At 41.9% G+C, this 22,221-nt stretch overlaps 1 protein-coding gene across 1 annotated transcript in view; it reads right to left on the reverse strand.

Moving 5' to 3' along the window:
- pum3 (pumilio RNA binding family member 3) overlaps positions 1 to 22,221 on the reverse strand; it is a 37,331-nt gene that overhangs the window by 9,528 nt on the left and 5,582 nt on the right. The window contains exons 2-11 of the mRNA XM_033017804.1: positions 20,432 to 20,554; positions 18,878 to 19,039; positions 15,505 to 15,640; positions 14,513 to 14,588; positions 13,706 to 13,799; positions 11,889 to 11,955; positions 10,177 to 10,351; positions 7,442 to 7,545; positions 5,860 to 5,938; positions 2,441 to 2,539 (exon numbers count right to left, since the gene is read on the reverse strand). Coding sequence (XP_032873695.1) covers positions 2,441 to 2,539; positions 5,860 to 5,938; positions 7,442 to 7,545; positions 10,177 to 10,351; positions 11,889 to 11,955; positions 13,706 to 13,799; positions 14,513 to 14,588; positions 15,505 to 15,640; positions 18,878 to 19,039; positions 20,432 to 20,531 — 1,092 coding nt within the window. The 5' untranslated portion in view covers positions 20,532 to 20,554. The remainder of the gene's footprint in view (positions 1 to 2,440; positions 2,540 to 5,859; positions 5,939 to 7,441; positions 7,546 to 10,176; positions 10,352 to 11,888; positions 11,956 to 13,705; positions 13,800 to 14,512; positions 14,589 to 15,504; positions 15,641 to 18,877; positions 19,040 to 20,431; positions 20,555 to 22,221) is intronic.

A 22,221-nucleotide genomic window follows, 5' to 3' on the forward strand; every position in this document is an offset into this window, starting at 1 on the left:
TTTATTAAAGGGTATTTTTATATATTTTGATTTCACCATGTAGAAATTACAGCTGTGTATATACATAGTCCCCCCATTTCAGGGCACCATAATGTTTGGGATACATGGCTTCACAGGTGTTTGTAATTGCTCAGGTGTGTTTAATTGCCTACTTAATAAGAGTGCTCGCAGCACCTAGTCTTTCCACCACCTTTGGAGACTTTTATTGCTGTTTATCAACATGAAGACCAAAGTTGTGCCAATGAAAGTCAAAGAAGCCATTATGTGACTGAGAAACAAGAATAAAACTTTTAGATACACCAGCCAAACCTTAGGCCTACCAACCAAAATCAACTGTTTAGAATATCATTAAGAGGAAAGAGAGCACTGGTGTGCTTATTAATCGCGGAGGGACTGGCAGGCCAAGGAAGACCTCCGCTGCGGATGACAGAAGAATTCTCTCTATAATAAAGAAAAATCCCCAAACACCTATCCGACAGATCAGAAACACTCTGGGGGGAGGGGGGGAGGGAGGGAGGGAGGGAGGGAGGGGGGGGGGGGGGGAGGGAGGGAGGGAGGGGGGGAGGGAGGGAGGGAGGGGGGGAGTTGAACGGGACTATGGTGAAACCAAAATGTGTAAAAATGGCCTTTAATAAAATCTGACAATGTGCACTTTAACTACATATGATTTTTTCTATTACAAATCTCAAATTGCAGAATACAGAGGCAAATAAATAAATGATGGGTCTTTGTCCCAAAGATTATGGAGGGCGCTGTAACTCCACGGATATCTAAATCCAATGAAAGCCATTGATTCTACCTTTAACAAGGCATCAGAGGTAAATTATGATGATCTACCACCATCTCCACATGCTCACCATCATCTTGAAAGATAACTATCTTAACAGAAACTGGGAATTGAACATGGAATTTTACTGCTCTAAATAAAGTGGAGCGCAACTGAGCCTTCAGGAGGGCCTTCATCATTTCCTCAGATTATTACCCAGTTACATGTTGCAAATAAAAATGTATTATTCTTCCTTGCACAAGAAATTTAAAATTTAAATTAGAAAAATGCAATCCAAAATATGTAAATAAATGTTAAATGAAGAATTAAAGCAGGTAAACTGTTAAATAGACAATAGACATTAGGTGCAGGAGTAGGCCATTCAGCCCTTCGAGCCAGCACCGCCATTCAATGTGATCATGGCTGATCATCCCCAATCAGTACCCCGTTCCTGCCTTCTCCCCATATCCCCTGACTTCGCTATTGTTAAGAGCCCTATCTAGCTCTCTCTTGAAAGCATCCAGAGAACCTGCCTCCACCGCCCTCTGAGACAGAGAATTCCACAGACTCACCACTCTCTGTGAGAAAAATTGTTTCCTCATCTCCGTTCTAAATGGCTTACTCCTTATTCTTTAACTGTGGCCCCTAGTTCTGGACTCCCCCAACATCGGGAACATGTTTCCTGCCTCTAGTGTGTCCAAGCCCTTAACAATCTTACATGTTTCAATGAGAACTCCTGTCATCCTTCTAAACTCCAGAGTGTACAAGCCCAGCTGCTCCATTCTCTCAGCATATGATAGGCCCGCCATCCCGGGAATTAACCTTGTAAATCTACGCTGCACTCCCTCAATAACAAGCATGTCCTTCCTCAAATTAGGGGACCAAAACGACACACAATACTCTATGTGTGGTCTCACTAGGGCTCTGTACAACTGCAGAAGGACCTCTTTGCTCCTATATTCGATTCCTCGAACATGCCATTCGCTTTCTTCACTGCCTGCTGTACCCGCATGCTTACTTTCATAGACTGATGTACAAGGACCCCCAGATCCCGTTGTACATCCCCTTTTCCCAACTTGACGCCATTTAGATAGTAATCTGTCTTCCTGTTTTTGCTACCAAAGTGGATAACCTCACATTTATCTGCATTAAACTTTATCTGCCATGCATCTGCCCACTCTCCCAACCTGTCCAAGTCACCCTGCATTCTCATAGAATCCTCCTCACAGTTCACACTGCCACCCAGCTTTGTGTCATCTGCAAATTTGCTAATGTTACTTTGAATCCCTTCATCCAAATCATTGATGTATATTGTAAAAAGCTGCGGTCCCAGCACCGAGCCTTGCAGTACCCCACTAGTCACTGCCTGCCATTCTGAAAGGGACCCGTTAATCCCTACTCTTTGTTTCCTGTCTGCCAACCACTTCTCTATCCATGTCAGCACTCTACCCCCAATACCATGTGCCCTAATTTTGCCCACTAATCTCCTATCAAATATATTTATAATAATATATAAAAATAATATTTTCTTGAGCACTCAGCACCTTTTGAACAATCCTCTGATATTTTTAATCCTTGGATGCAATGAGGTTCTTCTATAGAATAATTAATTGCTTCCCAAGTCCAAAAGGGCTGTAACAGTAAATGCCAAAAGATTGTATGTGCTTGACTTACTTTAGGGGTGCCATGCCACAAGCACTGCATGGCTACTCTGCTCCCGTCATGTGTGTGCGCCATGTAGACGACTGCTTCTCTCACTGATTCAATCATTTCCTAAAATCAGAAAATACATTACAAATTGATATAATAATGACATTACAATTATAAATACTTTACGCTGGATATCATTATGCATGCCACTGTGCACACGAAGCTGGGGGGCAGTGTTAGCTGTGAGGAGGATGCTAGGAGGCTGCAAGGTGACTTGGATAGGCTGGGTGAGTGGGCAAATGCATGGCAGATGCAGTATAATGTGGATAAATGTGAGGTTATCCACTTTGGTGGCAAAAACAGGAAAGTAGACTATTATCTGAATGGTGGCCGATTAGGAAAAGGGGAGATGCAACGAGACCTGGGTGTCATGGTACACCAGTCATTAAAAGTAGGCATGCAGGTGCAGCAGGCAGTGAAGAAAGCGAATGGTATGTTAGCATTCATAGCAAAAGGATTTGAGTATAGGAGCAGGGAGGTTCTACTGCAGTTGTTCAGGGTCTTGGTGAGACCACACCTGGAGTATTGCGTACAGTTTTTGTCTCCTAATCTGAGGAAAGACATTCTTGCCATAGAGGGAGTACAGAGAAGGTTCACCAGACTGATTCCTGGGATGTCAGGACTTTCATATGAAGAAAGACTGGATAGACTCGGCTTGCACTCGCTAGAATTTAGAAGATTGAGGGGGGATCTTATAGAAACTTACAAAATTCTTAAGGGGTTGGACAGGCTAGATGCAGGAAGATTGTTCCCGATGTTGGGGAAGTCCAGAACAAGGGGTCACAGTTTAAGGATAAGGGGGAAATCTTTTAGGACCGAGATGAGGAAAACATTTTTCACACAGAGTGGTGAATCTCTGGAATTCTCTGCCACAGAAGGTAGTTGAGGCCAGTTCATTGGCTATATTTAAGAGGGAGTTAGATGTGGCCCTTGTGGCTAAAGGGATCAGGAGGTATGGAGAGAAGGCAGGTACAGGATACTGAGTTGGATGATCATATTGAATGGCTCGAAGGGCCGAATGGCCTACTCCTGCACCTATTTTCTATGTTTCTAAACACACAAAATATTTGCAAAATAAAGCTCAGAATGGATTTCTGAGTATTTAAGACTGCATTCTCATCAAATGACCATTTGAGACTACTTTAGATTTATTCATAGCTTGCCAAGCAACCAAAATGTTTAAATGATTTACTGCCTTGCAGTATATTGCTTTTCTTATAAAATTATATGTTATAAAGGGGTAACCATGTACAGAATGCAAAACAAGAATGATAATTTTGAAATTGTGGCACTGTCTAACTAAAAGACAATGCAATTCAGAATGCAAGGGATGATGGATGATTGTGAATTAGAATACTAGTAGAGCTTTAAACCTCATGTTATGGAGATCAGAACAAGCTAAGTTTGCCAGTAAGATTGAATAGTCCATACTAGACACAACAAGAGATATTGTTGAGGGCTTCTGCAGCAGATATGCCAAAGCAGGGATTGACTCAGACGAAGTTTTAAATTATTGCGAAAGATTGGATGTGTTGTTCAATGCTCATTGCACGGCCAAAGCAATCAAATCAAAACCAGCAAATTACAGCACTATCACTATTTTCAATCACCAATGCGATGATGGTGCTGACAAACAATATATCATGCAGGTCTCAAAAACATGTATTCCTATGGCTGTATGGTGACCCCCAAATTTCACTGTACCAATTGACGCATGTGACAATAAATGTCTCTTGAATCTTGATTGTTCCCTTTGGATTTTAGTTCGACTATTTGCATCGGATCCCAATGTAAAACTGGACTAAAGCATTGAAATTTCAAAGATGAGATTAAAATAACTGCTGTTGATGTCAAGGTACTATTTGACTAGATTGACATTAAACAGCCTGACTAAACTGCCATTTGGAATCTAAAGGAAGACTCTGCGGTGGCTGAGGTAAATTAAGGAACAAAGAAACAAGAGTATGGTTCACAGAGGTCAAGCAGTGCAGACCAGGAGATTCACTATTCCTCAAAGAAGTAGCTTATCAGTAGTCAGTGCCTATAAGGCAGCAAGGATAGACTTGGACTAATATCTGGCACGTGCTGGCTATAGTCCATTCCCCAAGAGTCCAACCACATTCTTCAAACATTCAAAAGTATAATCGGTATCGCATCCCTCACCCACATCAGTTGACTAAGTATTGTGTGATGAGTAACTTGTCTCACTCCTCAAAGCTTTTCACAATGTACTGGGTACAAACCACAAGTGTAATGAAACAGTCTCTATTTGAAAAGGGCTATAGTTGGCTATTATTGACAATATCCATTGCAGCAACTCTGCAAACTTGTGGCGTGACAGCTGGCACTCGCCCAGCTAGAAAAGACAACTTTGCATTAATATTGTGCCGTTCATATCCCTATCAGTATGTCCCGAGGGACTTGCCTTTCTTTATAACAATGACCCTTTAAGCGCAGTCACTATTATAATATAGGAATATTCTCATTACATTTTCGCTTCAGAGATTTTAATACAAAGGCCTCAGCTGACACTCGAGTGCAGCACATTGAAGGCACTATTTTCTGGACAAAAAAATTAAATCACAATTAATGGTCCTTAAAACTAAAGATTTTATGTACATTACTGCCTGTGAGAGTTTATTTCATCTAAGTCGCTGGCTGTATTTATTTCCTTGCAACAGTAAGTATTGTTTAATGGCTGTAAAGCACTTTGGGACGTTCTGAAAGGGCGAAGGAGACATCATCCAAACAAATGCAAGGATTCTTTGCACACGATGCTTCTCCTGCCCAGGACAAATGTGGCAGGCACTCGCTAATCGCACGTAATATTGAATGAAATACAACACTGATCATTCATGGTCACTGGATCAAGATACTGGAACTCCCGACTTAAGTGTTGTATATCCTCAAAAAGACTGCAGGGATTCAAGAATACAGCTCAACAGCACCTCCTCAGGCACCTTTAGGGATGGTCGAGGCTCACTTGCCACACAATCATTTTAAAAGTGTAACATAGAAAGACAACCATAAATATTACATCACTGAACACTACTTAAGGAACAGTTCACAATTAAAACATGTCTATTATTTACTCAGAATTTATATTATTTATATATCCATAGACTGTTTATTACGGCAGGGTGCTCTATTTCAGGATGGAAACAGAGGGGTTGAGGGGGGATGCTTCAAAATCATTAAAACCTATCCAACACAATCTGAAATTATTTTGTTTGTATAAAATTAAACCAAAGGGTCATTGAACGTTGTCATATAAAACACATTTAAATTGCATGTTTAACAAAGTTGGTCTCTCTTTCCAGATTAAATGTAAATTCAGAGTAACCGTAAAAAATTGCATGATTAGTTAGGCAAAAAACACTTACCAGTCTCATTTTATCAGAGCTGTACGTGAAGAAGTCCAAAAATGCCTTGTGTACCAATGTGTGCTTTATTACTGCCTCTCTAGAAATCACCAAAAAGAATGATTTGGTTAAACCACACCTGCGCCACTAATTTGGATGTAATATTGGGCACATTTAGTTAAGTTTATTGTCATGTTTACCGGTGTACAATGAAATGCTTTTTGTTGCCTCTTAACCAATGAGGGGAAAGGGTATGTGTAGGAAGGAAGAGCACATGCTGGTCTAAACCGAAGATAGACACAAGAAACACGAGTACTTCAGCGGAACAGGGAGCATCTCTGGAGACAACGAATGGGTGGCGTTTGGGGTAGCGACACATCTCTCTCTCTATAAGAGTGTGTGTGTGTGTGTGTGTGTGTGTGTGTGTGTGTGTGTGTGTGTGTGTGTGTGTGTGTGTGTGTGTGTGTGTGTGTGTGTGTGTGTGTGTGTGTGTGTGTGTGTGTGTGTGTGTGCGTGCGTGCGTGCGTGTAAATAACAGGGAGCTAGTAAAATAGCAAATAAGTTAAATACAAATGAATTTGTATCAGGATAAGAACTGAGAAATCACATTTTGCAAAAAACACTTACAAAGATGTCACATACACAACACCAAGTAAAACACTTAGCTAAGCACTTCATGTGTTCAAGGAGTTGGAAAGTGCATTAAGGTATTTTGGCCACCACGGATACAAATGGCTGAATAGCTCCCTTCTATGTCATAAATTTCTACAACTTTACGATTATTTTGACACGATATTTTCAAGGTGATAGAGTGTGTCCGATTACTGGCCACATTAGCAAACTGAAAAAATTGGAAAACAAAATGACTGGTCAGATTTATTTTACTTATAGGCTTATATTGCCATATTTCCTTATTAGCTTAATAAAGCATGAAATAGAACTCCAAAAATAGATGGTTACAACATATAGAAGAGCCAAACGTTATAGAAATGAGCACTCCTGGATTTTCCTTTTCCTTAACCTTTTTATGTCCAGAGGACATTATGCTTGGATAGAATGGATGTGGAGAGGATGTTTCCACCAGAGATCATAGCCTCAAAATTAAAGGATGTTCCTTTAGGAAGGAGATGAGGAGGAATTTATTTAGTCAGAGGGTGGTGAATCTGTGGAATTCTTTGCCACAGAAGGCTGTGGAGGCCAAGTCAAAGGATATTTTTAAAGCAGAGATAGATTCTTGATTAGTACGGGGGTCAAGGGTTATGGGAAGAAGGCAGGATTAAAGGCAGGAGAAGGGAGCGTGGGCTTAGGAGGGAGAGATAGACCAGCCATGATTGAATGGCGGAGTAGACTTGATGGGCCGAATGGCCCCGTTCTGCTCCTATCACTTATGACCTTATGAGCTAGATATTTTTTAACCTTCACACCAGACAAGGTAAAATTGGATCAGCTGGTCAACAGGATTAAATCAGCAAATGTCAGTAAGTTATTTCACTTGCATCGTTAATATGTTACAATACTATTTTGCAAAGCAATACAGATGGGTCACTGATTTCAATGACATTTAAATAACATAATAATGTAAAATCATTAATAGTCATCTTACTTTTGTACCATAGGTGTGAGGATCTCTTTTATTTCTCCCATTATTCCTTCTCGCTTATCAGGATTAGACTCAAGAACTTTTTCCAATGTTGGACAAAAAGACGACTAATAAAGATAAAATCACAATGTTGTAATAAAACGGACCAAAATATATATTTCTTAATCAGATTCAGAATAAAACTTAATATAGAAGTTATTATTTTCTCCTTCCTGCAGGGAAACATGCTGTTGTTCAATGCAATATAGCCAGATCAAGGAGACCATTAAATACACAGAGATAAAAGAGCCCAAGTCACATTGTATAAGGTACATCAGTAATATTAATAGTGAAATCAACGCACACAATATTCTTTTTCAAATAAGTGAAATTGCTTTTGACAATTTTTATAGGAAAGTTTTAGATATTTCTTAATTGTGACAAAAGATTTGCTTTATCAGCTTTTTGAATTTCCATATGTATACCATTAAAAATTTACACTTGGTTTAACCTTGGTCTTGTGCACATTTAAGCAGCAATCTGACCACCAGGATAGACATTTTTCTAATTTGGACAAATAATGGACAGTAAAAAGCAGTACCTGAATAAATTTGCAAGGGGGTAATCATCTTGTTTGAAGTGAACTTTTGGACCCAAAGTAGTCAATGGAAATTAGTGGAACACATTTTCTGTGAGATTGCAGACAGCTGTGAGACTAATAGGGCGGCACAATGGCGCAGTGGTAGAACTGCTGCCTTACAGTGCCAGAGACCTAGGTTCGATCCTGACTATGGATGCTGTTCTGTACGGAGTTTGTACGTTCTCCCTGTGACCTTGTGGGTTTTCTCCGAGATCTTCGGTTTCCTCCCACACTCCAAAGGCGTACAGGTTTGCAGGTTAATTGGCTTGGTATAAATGTGCAGGGATCACTGGTTGGTGCGGACTTGGTGGTGAGAAGGACCTGTATCTCACTGTATCACTAAACCAAACTAAATTAAACTAAATAATAGGGTTGTCATAATATTGGATTTTAACTTTCCCAATATAGACTGGGACTGCCATAGTGCCAAGGGCCTATTGTGGTGGAATTTGTCAATAAAGGAACATTTCTTCAGGCAATATGTAGCGAACCATATAAGTGAGAGCAAGTTTGATCTACTTTTAGAGAACTGGGCAGGGTAAGTGACTGGTGTCAATAGGCGAGCCTTCTTATGGAGAAGATGGCTGGTCCAAATGATAAAGTTTTAAGATAGACACCATATGCTGGAGTAACTCAGCGGGTCAGACAGCATCTCTGGAGCAAAGGAATAGGCAATGTTTCGGGTCAAGACCCTTCTTCAGACAGAGTCAGGGGAGAGGGAAACTAGAGGTATGAAAAGGTACCGAACAAATCAGCCAGCACCAATGAGCGAGGAAAGATGGAGCCCACATTGGTCCGTTGTTGGGTGTGCAAGAGGTGATAATGAAGGGATATATGGATGCAAACAGTGGAACTAGCAGGATGACTAGGACGGGGAGGGGCAGAGAGTCAGAGAGAGAGAGAGAAAGAATGCATTGGTTACTTGAAATTAGAGATATCAAAAATCACACCGTTGGGTTGAGAGCAGCCCAAGCGAAATATAAGGTGCTTTCCAATTTACGTGTGGCCTCATTCTGACAATTGAGGAGGCCCAGGACAGAAAGGTCAGTATGGGAATGGGAAGCGGAGTTAAAATATTTGGCATCCGGGAGATCACATGGGTCAAGGTAGACCGAGCATAGGTGTTCAGTGAATCGATCGCCCTGTCTGCGCCTGGTCTCACCTATATATAGAAGTCCACACCAAAAACAACAAATACAGTAGATGAGGTCTAGGTTTCGATAGGAAAGGTTTAAAAGGACATGGGGTAAATGCAAGTAAATGAGACCAGCTTAGGTAGGGATCATGGTCGGCATGGGCGAGTGGGACCAAAGGTCCTGTTTCCATGTTGTATGACTATATAAACAAAAATTCCTTACTGATGCCAATTTTCCAATTTTGATCATAAGGAGAATACACATACTGCAACCAGACAATGTCACATTTTAAAACACAATGTTATTTAAGCGCCATGAGAATAAGCGGCACTATTGTGATAGTGAATAAAATAACTATCCTTAATCATGATCTGCAACAAACTATAACCTTTCCATGTACAATGTGGAAAATAAATCTTTGTACTGGTCACATTTATGACTGTAGCCAATCTAAATTGAACTAAAGAAGCACAATAGCCTGCAGATTCCACCCAGTTTGTGTAAAATGTAGTCCAATTCACAAAATCTGCAAGAGTGCTCAGGAGAATATTTTTCCCCCCTTCTAATGGTTTAATCCAGAGGAGGCTCAGTGACTGTGGTTCATGGCATGTAACTTGCTTCAGTGAGTCCTCACTGGCTATTCATTCTATACTTAATAGTGACTGGACCGTACAAACACAAGCCCTTTCCAGGTCACATGCTGCTTTTCCTGAGACATGTTTCAGAGTGGCCCTCATAAATTTCTATGATTTTTTATCCAGATATCCTGCAAAAAAATCTTCTGCACTAGCTTGGGTTAATTGCTCCAATATGGGTGTTGGTCGCACAGGTCAATAACATAGATCGAAATATTTAACTATGATAACTCAGGAAAAAATCAAGTTTGGAGAAAATCTAATTGGCTAACGTTTAGAAACAAGTTAGAATTAAACAATAGACATTTTTTTTTCTGGACTGACAGCTTCAAATGTATTAAAACGTACCTTGCATATCATGAACATATTTCCATATAGCTCTTCTGTCAGCATGTTCCTCTGTTCCAATATTGCTTTGTCATTGTATGCGTACTCCACAATTCCCGATGCCTCCGAATGTCGCAGTAACTTCTTCACTTCACCTTTGAAACTTTTAATTACCTCTGCTACTTGTTGCTTATTTCTAGCAAAATAAATTGCACTTGAAATCTAGGCTTATGCTATAATCACATAGCAACAACATATTTTCTTTCATAATTTCACACTTCTAAATAGTTAAAAATTAGTTAAAATCAACTTTGAAAAAATATACTTGGCAGAAATGAATAAAGATTAAGTTGAAAGTAACAAACGTGGATAACAGTTGTCTAATTCTGACAATACGAAAATGTAAATGCTATTTGTTAGCCTAGGTCGTACTTTCAAATGACTTTCTAACTTATAGTTGCTTCACTTGCATCTGAACTATTGGTCCTAGGTTCTCAGGAGTATAACTTGCTGGTGTGATTTAAAAAAAAGCTTATAATCTAATAATAACTGGTAGAGACCATTCCCATTCTCCATAATTCAGCAAGTTAGCACCTAACCAAGAGTAATAGCTTGCGGTTACGGCCCAAACACAACTCAAGTACAGGCACTCCCCGACGTATGTGATGGACGACCTACGTAAACAATTCACAATAGGTGGTCCCGTTTCCTGAATGATCTGTGTCATTGCAACGGGAAGATGGCAAGGGCTTCCCATCAGCTTCATAGATATAAAAGTATCGCCGGTCTCGCGGCTCTTCCAGCAATACTGAGTAGGGTGAGTGAGAAGGAGGGAGGCGGTGCAGAGCAACTCCGGCCGAATCGTCGGCAGCTTCCACAAGGTGCACCAGTGATCCCTTCTTCATCAGCTGCTGCATTGTCCAGTTAATGCTGCTGTTCTTGCGGCTCACAGTGTAGACTCTAGGCAACAGCACTTTCTTCAGGCCGCCGCCAACAACAGGACGCGCTCGGTCACCGTGGGACGCCCTCACCTCATCAGCTGCTGCTTCTTCCTATCGGCTTTCGCTTTGTCCACTCCGCCGCTCCCCTCCTTCCCCGGAGTCACTGACATCTTCCACCTTGGACACCGGAGGACAAGGTGGAGGTGGCAGTGGAGGGGAGTGCGGACAAAGTGACGGCCGACAGGAAGAAACAGCAGCTGGTGGGCGGTTATGGAGTCCCACAGTGACTGAGCGCGTCCTGTCGAAGAAGCGCTGTCGGCCTGGGTCAACCAGTGAGTCGCAACAACAGCTGCGTCAACCAGACACTACTGCTGCTGGTGAAGAAGGTCTCGCTGGAGCTGACCAGGGTCATTGGAACCTAGTTTTAAGGTGAAACTACACAAAGTGCTGGAGTAACTCAAGCAGGTCAGGCACCATTTCTGGAGAACATGGATAGACAACATTTTGGTTTGGGACCCTTCTTCAATCGTTTTGCGTATTAACCAGCATCTGCAGTTCTTTGTTTCTACCCAGTTTTAAGGTGATTCCGACTTGCTTAAAATCCGATGCATAAGGGTTTAAGGAACGTGACTCTTACATAAGTCGGGAAGTATCTGGATAGAGCATGTCTGTAGCACAATTTAATGCAGTGTTTTAAAACCAAAGAACACAAATATATCCTGCACCCGCAGAAACAACCAACTGCAAATGTTTTGCTACTACCTCGCAATTGATCTCCAACACTGTACTTACCCATACATTAGAATTTTCTTCACAATATGCCTGCCATACTTGGATTTGCTCAACTCAACCAGATGCTCTGAAATGAAATGATCAGGTGAAATTAACCCAAGAGGAATTTTTTTTTTCATATTCATTTCCGGGATCTGGACATTGCTGGTTAGGCCAGGATTCATTGCCCAATCCTAAATGATCTTGAGGAGAAGATGGGAAACCATAATCTAGAACCTCTACAGTCCTTCTATTGAAGGTACTTGCACAGTGCTGCTGGCCACAGTTCTAAGATTTAGACACAGCGACAATGAAGGACCACCAATACATATCCAAGTCAGGTTGACGCAGGTTTTAGTTTTAGAAATACAGTGTGGAAACAGGCTCTTTGGCCCACCGAGTCCACGCCAACCAACTATCACCCATACACTAGTTGTATCTTATACAGTAAGGACAATTTGCAGAAGCCAATTAACCTACGTCTTTGGAATGTGGGAGGAAACCGCAGCATCCGGAGAAAAATCACGCAGTCACAGGGAGAATGTACGAACTCCATACAGACAGCACCGTCAGGATCGAACCCGGGTCTCTGGCGCTGGTAAGGCAGCAACTCTACTACGGCATCATTGTGCTGCCCTGCAGTTCCCATGCAACTACTGCCCATGTCCTTCTTGGTAGTAGACGCTCTGGGTTTGAAAGGTACTTAGGCTATCTCTTAATAGACATTGCCATTCCCCAGTGCTTTTGTGGAAAATATTTTGCTTGCTGGTTATCAACACGTTTCTGAACATTGTCTAGATCTTGCTGAATGCAGACAAAAGCAGCTTCATTTGCTAAGGAGGTGCGAATGGAACTAAATTTAGTGGAATCATCAGCATCTCCACTCATGGCTCTGATGAAGCACAGAAGATTGGGGTTCGGACAATGGACCAAGATTAACGCCTTTTATCAGGGCAGCCTGATGCCCCACTAGGGCAAAGGTTGCCTTGTGTCAAGGGTACACATTTACACATCACCACTGCAATTCAGTTCTCTGATCAATATATGGACCCAGACTGCATGTCTGGAACCAAGTGGTCCTGGCAAATTGTCAATGGTAGACAAAAATGCTGGAGAAACTCAGCGGGTGAGGCAGCATCTATAGAGCGAAGGAAATAGGCAACGTTTCGGGTCGAGACCCTTCTTCAGACTGATGTGAGGGTGGGGGCGGGAAGAAGAAAGGAAGAGGTGGAGACAGTGGGCTGAGGGAGAGCTGAGAAGGGGAGGAGAAAGCAGGGACTACCTGAAATTGGAGAAGTCAATGTTCATACCGCTGCAGTGTAAACTGCCCAAGCGAAATATGAGGTGCTGCTCCTCCAATTTGCGGTGGTCCTCACTCTGGCCATGGAGGAGGCCCAGGACAGAAAGGTCGGATTTGGAATGGGAGGGGGAGTTGAAGTGCCGAGCCACCGGGAGATCAGGTAGGTTAATGCGAACCGAGCGGAGGTGTTGGACGTAGCGATCGGCAAGCCTATGCTTGGTCTCACCGATGTGGAGTAGCTGACACCTAGAGCAGCGGATGCAATAGATGAGGTTAGGGGAGGTGCAGGTGAACCTCTGCACCTCCACTGTCTCCACCTCTTCCTTTCGTCTCCCCCCCCCACCCCCCCCACCCTCACATCAGTCTGAAGGGTCTCGACTCGAAACGTTGCCTATTTCCTTCGCTCCATAGATGCTGCCCTCACCCGCTGAGTTTCTCCAGCATTTTTGTCTACCTTCGATTTCCCAGCATCTGCAGTTTCTTCTTAAACTATTGTCAAAGAGTAGGTTATTGAAGGACACACAAAGCTTTAAAGTACCTTTTAATTCCACAAAGACTTCTTGCCTTTGTTCTTCATTACCAAACTGAAGGTAACACTGGATTACTCTGGCAGAATCGTGTGAAAATGCAATCTGGAAAAGGTAATAGGAGTCATTTATGTTAAAAAAAAAATCTCCAGCCACATAATTATAGCAGAATTTCTTATTTATTGAAGGTGGATTATTATGAATGAATAAGATGTCAACATACATTTCCCAGTAAGATTCAAAAAGGGAACCAATGCTGCACTTTCAATTGCATTTTCTCCCAACATAATGCAATTTGTAAAGTACTTTTGGGAATCACATTGGCCAATGGGTTTCCTGTGACAGCAATCTACTCCCTGCTATACCTGCACCAAATTAACCTGGCAGGACCTCAGCAAGCATTGTTCCACTTAGAGTGATCTGAAATCTGAGGTGATTCACAATGCCCTGTTAGACTTCACGAGAAGTCCAAATCCTGCAGCTCCTGCTGCATGGGGCACTACCCCATAGCCTCCACTTAAGACCTGTCTTATTAAGAAGATATCCATTTGTCGTGGACTTTGTGGAAATTTTGCCCCATTGTATTAATCGGTGATGAAATGTAGGGAATGTTATTTTTAGGGTACACCATGTATTTGGCCTATAATTGGTGGAAAAACTACTGTAATGATATACGTCAAACTGCAGTTTAAAAATTGTAAAGATAATTATATTTTGATACTACATATGGTACAAGAGATCTGAGATGTGTTCAACACTACAGATATGATCTTAACTAATTGTCAAGAAATGAAAGGTTAAAAGTAAACAAAGCATACATTTTTAATATTTCCATGGACAAGCTTCTGTAATTCTTTCATAAGTTCTGCTTTCTTTTCTTTACTGCAGTCTTTTCTGAAAGAATAGAATTTTTTTTTTAAAGTGTTAGAAATCAATTTAAATGTCACTTAAAATTATACAACAGAAAACATTTGAAATACTCAGTTAGATAGTAGCTGAGAAGTGAGGCGCAGTGATAAATTTAGGCGATGAATCTTCATCAAAACCAGATGATATTGCTAATTTAAAATGATTATTATATTTGACAGATTTTTATTTGTCCTATTGCATTTAAATTGCATGTTGATCCAGCAAATATACCAATAATGATCCTCAATAAAAGCAGCAACCATGGAAAAAATTATAATCTACGGAGGGAGTTGGAGCTGAATCCACAGAGCTGATATTTGGTTTTGTTTTAGTTCAGATTAGAGATACAGCGTGTAAACAGGCCCTTCAGCCCTCTGAGTCCGCACCAACCAGCGATCCCCGCACACTAACACAATCCTACACACTCTAGGGACAATTTACATTTACACCAAGCCAATTAACCTACAAACTTGTACGTCTTTGGATTGTGGGAGGAAACCGAAGATCTCAGAGAAAACCTACATAGTTCAGAGAGAACGTACAAACTCCGTAGACAAGCATCCGTAGTCAGGATTGAACCTGGGTCTCTAGCGCTGTAAGACAGTAGCCCTATCGCTGCACCATCGTGCCGCCCGTACCTTTTTTCCTTCATGTGCTTATACATTGAGGATAAAATCATAGGTGGACTTGAATTGATTCAGATATTCAGGAATGATATCTCAAAAAGTGACGAAAAATGGATCTACGGTATAAAACCTATTTGAATTAAAGTGAAATGAGGAATGTAGTATTCAACCTGCCATTAAGACTGCTTTCTGTAAGGCTACATTGCTTTTGTAAGTGCACATTCAACTATTGCAGGTTTAAGAAATAAATTTGATTTGAACTTTGTTGAAAATACCTTCTTACACTTTCCCAGATCTGCTTTGATCGTATTACTACATCAAAATTACTTTTCTTGTCCTGTTGTCTGTTCAGTTTTAGTTCTTTCTTTTCTTTTTTGAAATCATCCCACTTAGGTTTCTTACTCATGGTGCCTGAGATGACAAAATCATGTTAGTTTCATATGATGTCCGTCAGAAATAACAGCTTCAATATATTAAAATACCACGCACTGATTATCACATGAACTTAAAAATCGACGGACGGTGCATGTCGGTGCATGTCATTAACACGCTCAATCTATAATCTACTGGGTGATCCTGTGGCTCAGCAGTATAGGTGAGTAGGAACAAAATCAGAGTGGGGTTTATGGGAATATGATAGGAATATGTTACGAGAAAATAAGTGGGGGAATGGGATTGCCGAAACAACTAATGACGATGTCCAAAGTCTTTAATTCCAATGATGTTTCTTTGTGTGTCTTGTGTGGGGGGGTAAGGGGGAAAGCGTTTTGGTCGCCTCCTCCACGGAGAGGCGACGTTTTCCATGTCGCCTCCCCCGTGGCCTAACATCGAGGATTGGTGCGGCCTTTCCTGGAGACGAGCCCGGGGCTTCAGCTGCGGGCGCAGCGTGGACTCTAGTCGTGGAGCGCTCCGTTCGCTGGCCCGCGGCAGCCTGAAGCCGGGGTCTGCAGAGCTCCAGCCGGCGCGACGTCCTGGGCCTGGGATCCCTTGTTGGGGACCCGGGAGAAGAGCTCCGACTGCCGGCCCGCGGGCGGGGACTTACCATCAGGAGCGGGGTCCCTCGCCGGGGACCCCTGGAGGGGAGCTTAGACCTCCGGCCCTGCGGTCTGCGGTGCTTCTGGCTGCGGCACGGCGGGAACTTTAAATCTCCGACCGCCGGCCTGCGGCATACACCAACCTGAAGTCTCCGGTGGGGAGGCACCGATTCCGGACTTACCTGGACTTTTGCCTTGTCTACTCATCTGGACACCCGCAGCGGCGACTGCGGAGGGTTGAGGTCCCGACTACGGGGGAAAATGGAGGAGGACTGGCCAAATTTTGTGCCTTCCACCACAGTGATGAATGCTGTGGTGGATGTTTGTGTTAAATTTTTTTGTTGCGTTTTTGTGTGTTCTTTTTCATTGTACTGCTGCTGACAAATTCATTTCACTTGCACTTTATGTGCAAGTGACGAATAAAACTGATTAATTGATTGATTGATAAAGACAGCAATTTTAAGAGGAAAAAATAAAAGTGTTTTAAGAAAAAGGATTAATGCTAATATTAAATGAATAAATAAGCCAGCTTAAACACATAGTAAGAACCAAATCCAAAATATTTTTTTACCAGGAGTGACCTGGAACTATTTTCTATTAAATTTTCCTTCCAGTTTTCATTTCCCTCCACTCAAAAAAAACAATGCAGGAGCAAGGCTCAGAATTTTTTGAGGGTGTAACTAGGAAAATGGACAAGGGAGAGCCAGTGGATAAGGTCCCACATATGAGATTAGTGGGCACAATTAGAGCACATAGTATTGGGGGTAGGATACTGACATGGATAGAAAATTGGCTGGCAGACAGGAAACAAAGAGTAGGGATTATCGGGTCTCTTTCAGAATGGCAGGCAGTGACTATTGGGGTACCGCAAGGCTCGATGCTGGGACTGCAGCTATTTACAATATACATCAATGATTTAGATGAAGGGATTAAAAGTAACATTAGCAAATTTGTAGATGACACCAAGCTGGGTGGCAGTGTGAACTGCGAGGAGGATGCTATGAGGATGCAGAGTGACTTGGAAAGGTTGGGCGAGTGGGCGGATGCATAGCAGATGCAGTTTAATGTGGATAAATGTGAGGTTATCCACTTTGGTGGCAAAAACAGTTAGGCAGATTATTAACTGAATGGTGTCAGGTTGGGAAAAGGGGAAGTACAAAGAGATCTGGAGGTCCTTCTTCATCACTCAATGAAAGTAATCATGCAGGTACAGCAGGCAGTGAAGAAAGCTAATGGCATGTTGGTCTTCAAGAGGAGTTGAGTACAAGAGCAAAGAGGTCCTTCTGCAGTTGTACAGGGCCCTAGTGAGACCACAACTGGAGTATTGTGTGCAGTTTTGGTCTCCAAATTTGAGGAAGGACATTCTTGCTATAGCTGGAGTGCAGCGTAGGTTCACAAGGTTAATTCCCGGGATGGCGGGACTGTCATATGTTGATAGAATGGAGCGGCTGGGCTTGTATGGAATTAAGAAGAATGAGGGATGATCTTATTGAAACATATAAGATTATTAAGGGATTGGACACGCTAGAGGCAGGAAACATGATCCCGATGTTGATCCAGATCCAGAGGTTACAGTTTAAGAATAAGGGGTAGACCATTTGGAACAGAGATGAGGAAAAACTTTTTCACCCAGAAAGTTGTGAATCTGTGGACTTCTTTGCCTCAAAAGGCAGTGGAGGCTAATTCTCTGGATGCTTTCAGGAGCGAGTTAGAATGTGTGTGAGTGATTGGTGGTGGTCGGAGGGGCCGTAGGCGCAGATTAGCAGCCACGCTTCCGTCAGTCTGCCCCAGGGCAGCTGTGGCTACAGAAGTAGCTCACCACCACCAAGTGTGACTGAGGAGTGTATGAATAATGCGATGTAAAGCGCCTTGAGTATTCTAGAAAGGCGCTATATAAATCCCATCCATTATTAAAGATAGCGGAGTCAGGGGATATGGTGAGAAGGCAGGAACGCTGTACTGAATGTGGATGATCAGCCATGATCACAGTGAATGGCGGTGCTGGCTCGAAGGGCCAAATGGCTTACTCTTGCACCTATTGTCTATTGAAGCAAAACTATCAATCCAAATGCATCAAAATATTGAAAAATTCAAAATGGCAAAAATCTGATTACTTTATGTCAAATCAGCATTAAACATTGCAATTTACTGTGACAAAATGATTAGATTTCATGAATCTGAATCTGTTCACACATTTTATCGCAGATGAACCATTATAGCCATTTGGGTTACAGAAATACGCCCCTATAGAATTAACAAATCACTATCACGAAATTTGAGATACAATAATATTCACTCTCATGGAATTTGTATGAAAGAAAAGTAAATAAATCAACACAAATTTCTTTTTTTAACCTGTAGCTTGTATAGCCTGTTTTCTAGAAACATGGCCACCGCACGGATTGATATAGAATATTAAAACATTGCCTAAAATGATGAAGAAAATTTGACTTACCTAATGATAAATTGTAGCTACGATCATATTACATGTAGATTAGACAAATGGCTTAAATTTATCAGAAATCCAAGCAATAATTTCCATGATTACTTTTGCACACTGCTTAAAATGTGAAAAAATGAAGCGTACATTTTTCTTAAACTAAAAGCTACGTACCATCTTCATTTCCACCGAATTGTTTCCTTTTTCTTGCAGCTTGCTTTTCTCCCTTAAATGTTTCCATCTTTCCACTCGGGTTTGCCAAATTCTTGCCATGAAACTTTGCCTTGTTCGCCAACTTTTGAAATTTGGGCTTTGAATTGTGTTTCCCAGGTTCATCTGTGACAAAACCCAATCAAAATAACAGGATGTTAACACAGATGCCTGTAATTGCTGTAAAAAAATCTAATTACAAATTTCAACATTACATTTTTTGAAATAAAGCATTAACGACTGATTTATCTCAATCTATGAATTATTGTGGCCAGTTATTACAACATGTCATCTATACAAGATTATAGCAAAGTGAAGGTGCATTAAAAAAAAACTGATAATACTCATTGGATAGGATGAAGCAAGGAAAGGGGCTCATGAGAAGCACAAGCGCTGACATGGCCCAAAGAAGGGTGTTGCGGGTTACCTAAAATTGGAGAATGCAATGTTTTCTTTTGGGTTGTATGTTACCCAAGCGGAATATAAGGACGCTGTTCAACCAGTTTGCGTGTGGCCTCATTCTGGCAATGGAGGACACCCAGAATTAAAAGTTTAACTTCTCTCCCCATTCCCATACTGACTTCAATGCTGGGCCTTAGAGAGCAACCAGGAAATGCAGTATGCTTGATGTATCAAGCACATCTTTCATGAAACAGTCACAGAGTTTCACCAATGTACAGGAGGCTACATTGGGAACACTGGATGCAGTAGATGAGTTAGATGTGGTGCACGTGAAATAAAAAGGAACTGCAGATGCTGGTTTATACCACAGGTAGACAAAATGCTGGAGTAACTCAGGTGGTCAGGCAGCAAAATGGATAGGTGACGTTTCAGATTGGGACCCTTCTTCAGACAGCACCCATCGATTTTCTTCAGAGATGCTGCCTGACCCGCTGAGTTACTCCAGAATTTTGTATCTATCTGAGGTGCAAGTGAACCTCTGTCTCAAATGGAAGGACAGCTGAGGTCCCTGGATGGATGTGAAGGAGTAGGTATGATGACAGGTGTAACATCTCCCACTGTTGGGAGTAAAAAGGACTTGGGGAGGGGCTGGTTTGTGTGGGATGGAGTGAACCAAGGAGTTGCAGATGGAGTGGTCTCTACAGAAAGCAGAATGGAAAGATGTGACTAGTGGTGGGATCATGGAAATGTCGGAGAACGATGTGATGAATTAGGAATTAGGTATATTTTGAGCAGGAAACTGGTGAGTAATTGAAGAACTAGACAATGGCAATAGTAGTTGAAGAATGGGAATATGCCTTTAACATAAAAGACGTTGCGTGTTTGTATTCCTGACCTCTAGTGCCACTGCTGCAACCATTGAGGCTTTTTCAGGACACTTCATTTTTTTGATACTTTATGTTCATGAAAGCAGCGGGCATTTTTCTGTGTAGAGATCTTATTTTGAAGATTAGCTCTATCGTATAATAAGAATGTGGGAGCATATACGTTTGATTTCTGGATTAAAACTGGATAGATTGATTCACCTATTTGTTTTTAGTGACATCAAGGTCTTACCTGCTGAAACATTTTTAGATCCATCAAACTTTTTAACTTTGCCCTTCCTAGATGGGGCACCTCCACTTTTTCCAGAAAACGTTTTACCTTTAAGCACCATACTGTCACTGAGCTAACAGAAACCTGAAAGAACAAAGGGGAAAACAGCACTGAATCAATACTTCAGCATAAAGCTTTGCAATATTATAAAATAACAATACATTTTTTAAAGTATACAATCAATGCAAAAATGCACAAAAATGGCACAATTATACTTGTAAAATTGAAAATAACCAAAATTAATTTTGAAATCTTCCCTGGGACTAAATGAAGCAACAACAGCTTTAGCAACAAAACCAAACAAAATTAAATGAACATGGAACTCTAACCGTAGAGTAAAAGCAACGTTTGTACACATTCCCCAGATATAGTCTACATTGGAAACTACTTAGAGCTTCTGTGCTGCTGGATTGTAAAACTGCTCTAAAACTATAACAAAGCTGGTAACACTGACTTTATGTACAAAGAAAGGTAGAGAAAATAAAAAAGGGCAGATGCTGCAAATCTAAAATAAGACTTCAGCAAAGCATTCGACAAAGGTTCCACATGGTAGGCTGCTCTGGAAGGTTAGATCACAAGGAGAGTTAGCTGAATGGATAGAAAATTGGCTTCATGAAAGGAAGCAGAGGGTGATGATGGAAGGTTGCTTCTCGGACTGGAGGCCTGTGACTAGTGATGTGCCTCAGGGTTTGGTGCTGGGGCCATTACTGTTTGTCATCTAAATCAAAGATTTGGATGAAAACATACACGGCAAGATTAGCAAGTTTGCAGATGATACAAAAGTGGGTGGTTTTGCAGATAGTGAAGATGGTTGTGAAAAATTGCAGCAGGATCTTCATCGATTAGCCAGGTGTTGGAATTTAATACAGTGAAATGTGAGGGGTTGCATTTTGGGAAGTCTAACCTGCATAGTGAATGGTAGGTACACAAAAATGCTGGAGAAACTCAGCGGGTGCAGCAGCATCTATGGAGCGAAGGAAATAGGTAACGTTTCGGGCCAAAACCCTTCTTCAGACTGATAGGGGGTGGCGGGGAGAAGGAAGGAAAAAGGTGGAGGAGGAGCCCGAGGGCTGGGGGATGGGAGGAGACAGCCCGAGGGCTGAGGAAGGGGAGGAGACAGAAAGGGCTAACAAAATTGGGAGAATTCAATGTTCATGCCCGCAAGATGCAGACTCCCCAAGCGGAATATGAGTTGCTGTTCCTCCAATTTCCGGTGTTGCTCACTCTGGCAATGGAGGAGACCCAGGACAGAGAGGTCGGTAGGGCTCTGGATAGTGTTGTAGAGCAGAAGGATCTCGGAGTACAGTTGCATAGTTCCTTGAAGGTGGTTGCAGGTAGATCGGGCGTTCAAAAAGGCTTTTGGCACATTGGCCTTCATCAGCCAGAGTATTGAGTAGGTCACGTTGCAGTTGTATATGACGTTGGTGAGGCCGCATTGAGAGTATTGTGTTCAGTTCTGGGCACCGTTTTATAGGAAAGATGTTGTCAAGCTGGAAAGGGAGCAGAGACGATTTACGAAGATGTTGCCAGGGCTAGAGGGTCTGAGTTATAAGCAGATGTTAAGTAGGCTGGGGCTTTATTCCTTGGAGCACAGGAGGATGAGGGGTGAACTTATAGAGGTGTACAAGATAATGAGAGGAATAGATCGGGTAGATGCACAGTCTCTTGCCCAGAGTAGGTGAATCAAGAACCAGAGGACATAGGTTTAAGGTGAAAGGGAAAAGATTTAATAGGAATCTGAGGGGTAACCT

Source organism: Amblyraja radiata, chromosome 3 (genome assembly GCF_010909765.2).
Source record: "Amblyraja radiata isolate CabotCenter1 chromosome 3, sAmbRad1.1.pri, whole genome shotgun sequence".
Taxonomy (NCBI): Eukaryota; Metazoa; Chordata; class Chondrichthyes; order Rajiformes; family Rajidae; genus Amblyraja; species Amblyraja radiata.